The sequence below is a fragment of the Mastomys coucha genome, chromosome X (genome assembly GCF_008632895.1).
Source record: "Mastomys coucha isolate ucsf_1 chromosome X, UCSF_Mcou_1, whole genome shotgun sequence".
Classification (NCBI taxonomy): Eukaryota; Metazoa; Chordata; class Mammalia; order Rodentia; family Muridae; genus Mastomys; species Mastomys coucha.
In genome coordinates, this window is record NC_045030.1 from 3,398,530 (window position 1) to 3,401,317 (window position 2,788).

At 41.4% G+C, this 2,788-nt stretch overlaps 1 protein-coding gene across 1 annotated transcript in view; it reads right to left on the reverse strand.

The window, feature by feature from the left end:
- Positions 1-1,470: 1,470 nt before the first annotated feature.
- LOC116090960 (vomeronasal type-2 receptor 116-like) overlaps positions 1,471-2,788 on the reverse strand; it is a 3,233-nt gene continuing 1,915 nt past the window's right edge. Inside the window, exons 3-4 of the mRNA XM_031371954.1 lie at positions 2,184-2,263; positions 1,471-1,564 (exon numbers count right to left, since the gene is read on the reverse strand). Of these exons, the coding sequence (XP_031227814.1) occupies positions 1,471-1,564; positions 2,184-2,263 (174 nt within the window). The remainder of the gene's footprint in view (positions 1,565-2,183; positions 2,264-2,788) is intronic.

Genomic DNA, 2,788 nt, shown 5'->3' on the forward strand with positions numbered 1-2,788 from the left:
GTGGTGACTCACAGGCATTTCTCTTCCTTCTCTTTCTTGTCTCAAAAACAGAGAATTGAAATAAGCCCATGGTGGAAGAAGGATGTAGTGGAAAATCGGGATCACAGCTACAGCTTTGAAAGACTACATATCAGTGGTATATATACATACATGTTTATTTATTTATTTATAAAAGTTTACTAGAGTTCTGAGTTAAGCATGTGTCAAGTGTTTGTTCTCTTAGCAATTTGGTAGGACGTGTCAAACACTCTGTTAGGAATCTTTTTATGTCATGCCAAACATTTCCTATTATTATTGTCACTGTTTTGTGCCCCACAAAATTGTTCTTTCTGTGACAGGAACTCTTTAAGCATAGATCTTGCTGTATGGCAAGCATCTGGTCAGCTCTGGGGGTAGTACATGCTAAGCACTCTGTTAGTATTATCTTACTATATGACAGCCATTCTGGCAGAATACCAATGTTTCAAGCAGGCTAGATGCCTCAGTGATAAAAGATTCTGCTGGCAGACCAGTCGACTTGAATTCAATCCCAAAGACCTGCATCGTGGACAGAGACAACTGGCTCTCTGACAGTGTCCTCTGATACTCACACCTGAATACACATGTGTGCGTGCACAGAATATACATACACACATATTCATGCATACATGCACAGAATAATTAAAAGACAATTGGAAATATAATAAGTCTATCAATATTCCATTCATCAAGGCATATACCTAATGCATATTGCTGATCTGAGAAATCCTGTGTCAGTCATCCTTGCACTGAAGTACACTACACTCCCCTATCCTAGGATTTCCAAGCAGCCATCTATTTGTTTATGTGAACATGTTTCTCTGTCTTGCACACACATATTCAAGACATCGCTAGGGTCACCTGTTACTTGCATTACTACACTAGAAATGTGTATAGTTACAACTATCTCATTTCATTTTTTGGCTAGTATATGCTACCTTCCATGTCTGCACACAGGTGACAAATCCAAATTCAGCAATGTCGTAGGATCTGACTTTGCTTGACAACACATAGGACCTTCATCGACTAAAGAGCCTGAGTAGCCTCCAGTGTAGACAGATGCTCACATCTATGATCATGTAAAGTTATTTTTTTTTACCCTCTAATTTTCAGCTTTTTGGGAGTAAGTTGTAATGTCTGATTCTAGAGGCTGAACCCAGGTTCTCCTGCATGCAAGGCAAGGGCTCTACCATTGAGCACTGCCCAGTGCCATGTGAAGGAACAAAGTGGTCTTTTGGTTTTCCTTTCACTTCCAGTTTTAATGTTATGTAATGTATTTAAATCCTTATTTAAATAAAGCTTGTTTTAAGAAAAAAACAAAAACAAAAGAAAGAAGACTAATTGAGAAAATAACTAGGATCAGGAGGAGTGGGAGGGGAGACAACATAGTGATGGGACATAGTCATGGTTAAATCATATTATGTGCATGTATATATGTCACAACAAAATATATTAAAACAGCAGCAGCATACCTCCTTCTTTGGTGCCAGAATTCTGTATTTGTGACTCCCTTTCTTTGGCCAGGTCCCAGGACAGATCGCTAGGACTACAACAATAACACCACCATTAAACGGGACAAGATCAGTGAATGAAGAGATGGTTCTGTGGTTAAGGGTACACACTGCCCTTACAAAGGACTCTTATTTGGTTCCCAGGACTCACATGGCAGATCCTCTGGTGTTTAACTCTACTTCTAAATTTATGATTTCCTCTTCTTGCACCTACTGGCTCTGTACACACTTGTACACATATATACATGCAGGTAAATTATTTATATACATAAAATAAAAGGAACTTGATCTTTTTTATAGTAATATGATCATCTGCAGACAAATATATCAGTTCATTAAAGATCTCAACAGATGTGTCCTGTGTATGTGCTCCTGTTCCCCTTCATTAATAGAGCTCAGATTTATGCTGTTAACTCCATCTACCCCTGCCCTTGCCTCATCTGAGCCCCTCCGTTCCCCATACATAGTCAAAGCCTATAGTTATGCTGCCAACTTCATCTGCTCCCACCCACTGGACCCATCCTCTTAAGTACATGTACTCCTTTCTCTAGCCAGAGACTTTAGACCCATACTGCCAAATCCATCCATTCCTAAGCCTTTCCAGAGAGGTGTACTGGACCCATAATGACAATGCTACTGACTCTAACTACTTACCACAGGAGCACATGTCCCTCCTCTGCCTTCCAGCCCTCTTTCTGCCCCTCTTCTTCATGTAGAGTTCTCAGTCTACTATTCTAAAAGGGAAGAGAGGGAGCAGAGTGAGGAAATACTGCACCAAAGGAAAACCAAAAGCAACAGGGCAAACTCCAAACTCTGCACCTCCATGTCTGATGTTAAAGTGCTCTTCAGACCTCCAACACCTTTCAGCTTTGGTGGCTGCAGCACACTTCTCCTTGGCATGTATCTCATGACTCTGGCATCTCCAACCCTTTGGGGTCTCCAACATTATCCTGGCTTCACCTTCACAGCAGCTTGCAATGGCTGTTCTGGGCCTCCATGCAGGGACACCCCTGTGACAAGCCTGGCCTCAGTGGTTTTCCTTAGTCAGAGAGGGAAATTCCATAACTCCTTTCTTGTATCCTTGACTCCAAAGCCAGAACCATGTACCTAAAGCTTGTCAGTTCTGCTTGCTGGGTCTGGAATATGCCCCCCCTTTCAATCACATCTGCATCATAGAACAAGTCCCCAAACTAAGGAAAGACACACCCATACAAATAGAAGAAGCACACAGAACACCAGATAGACCAGAGTAGAAATTC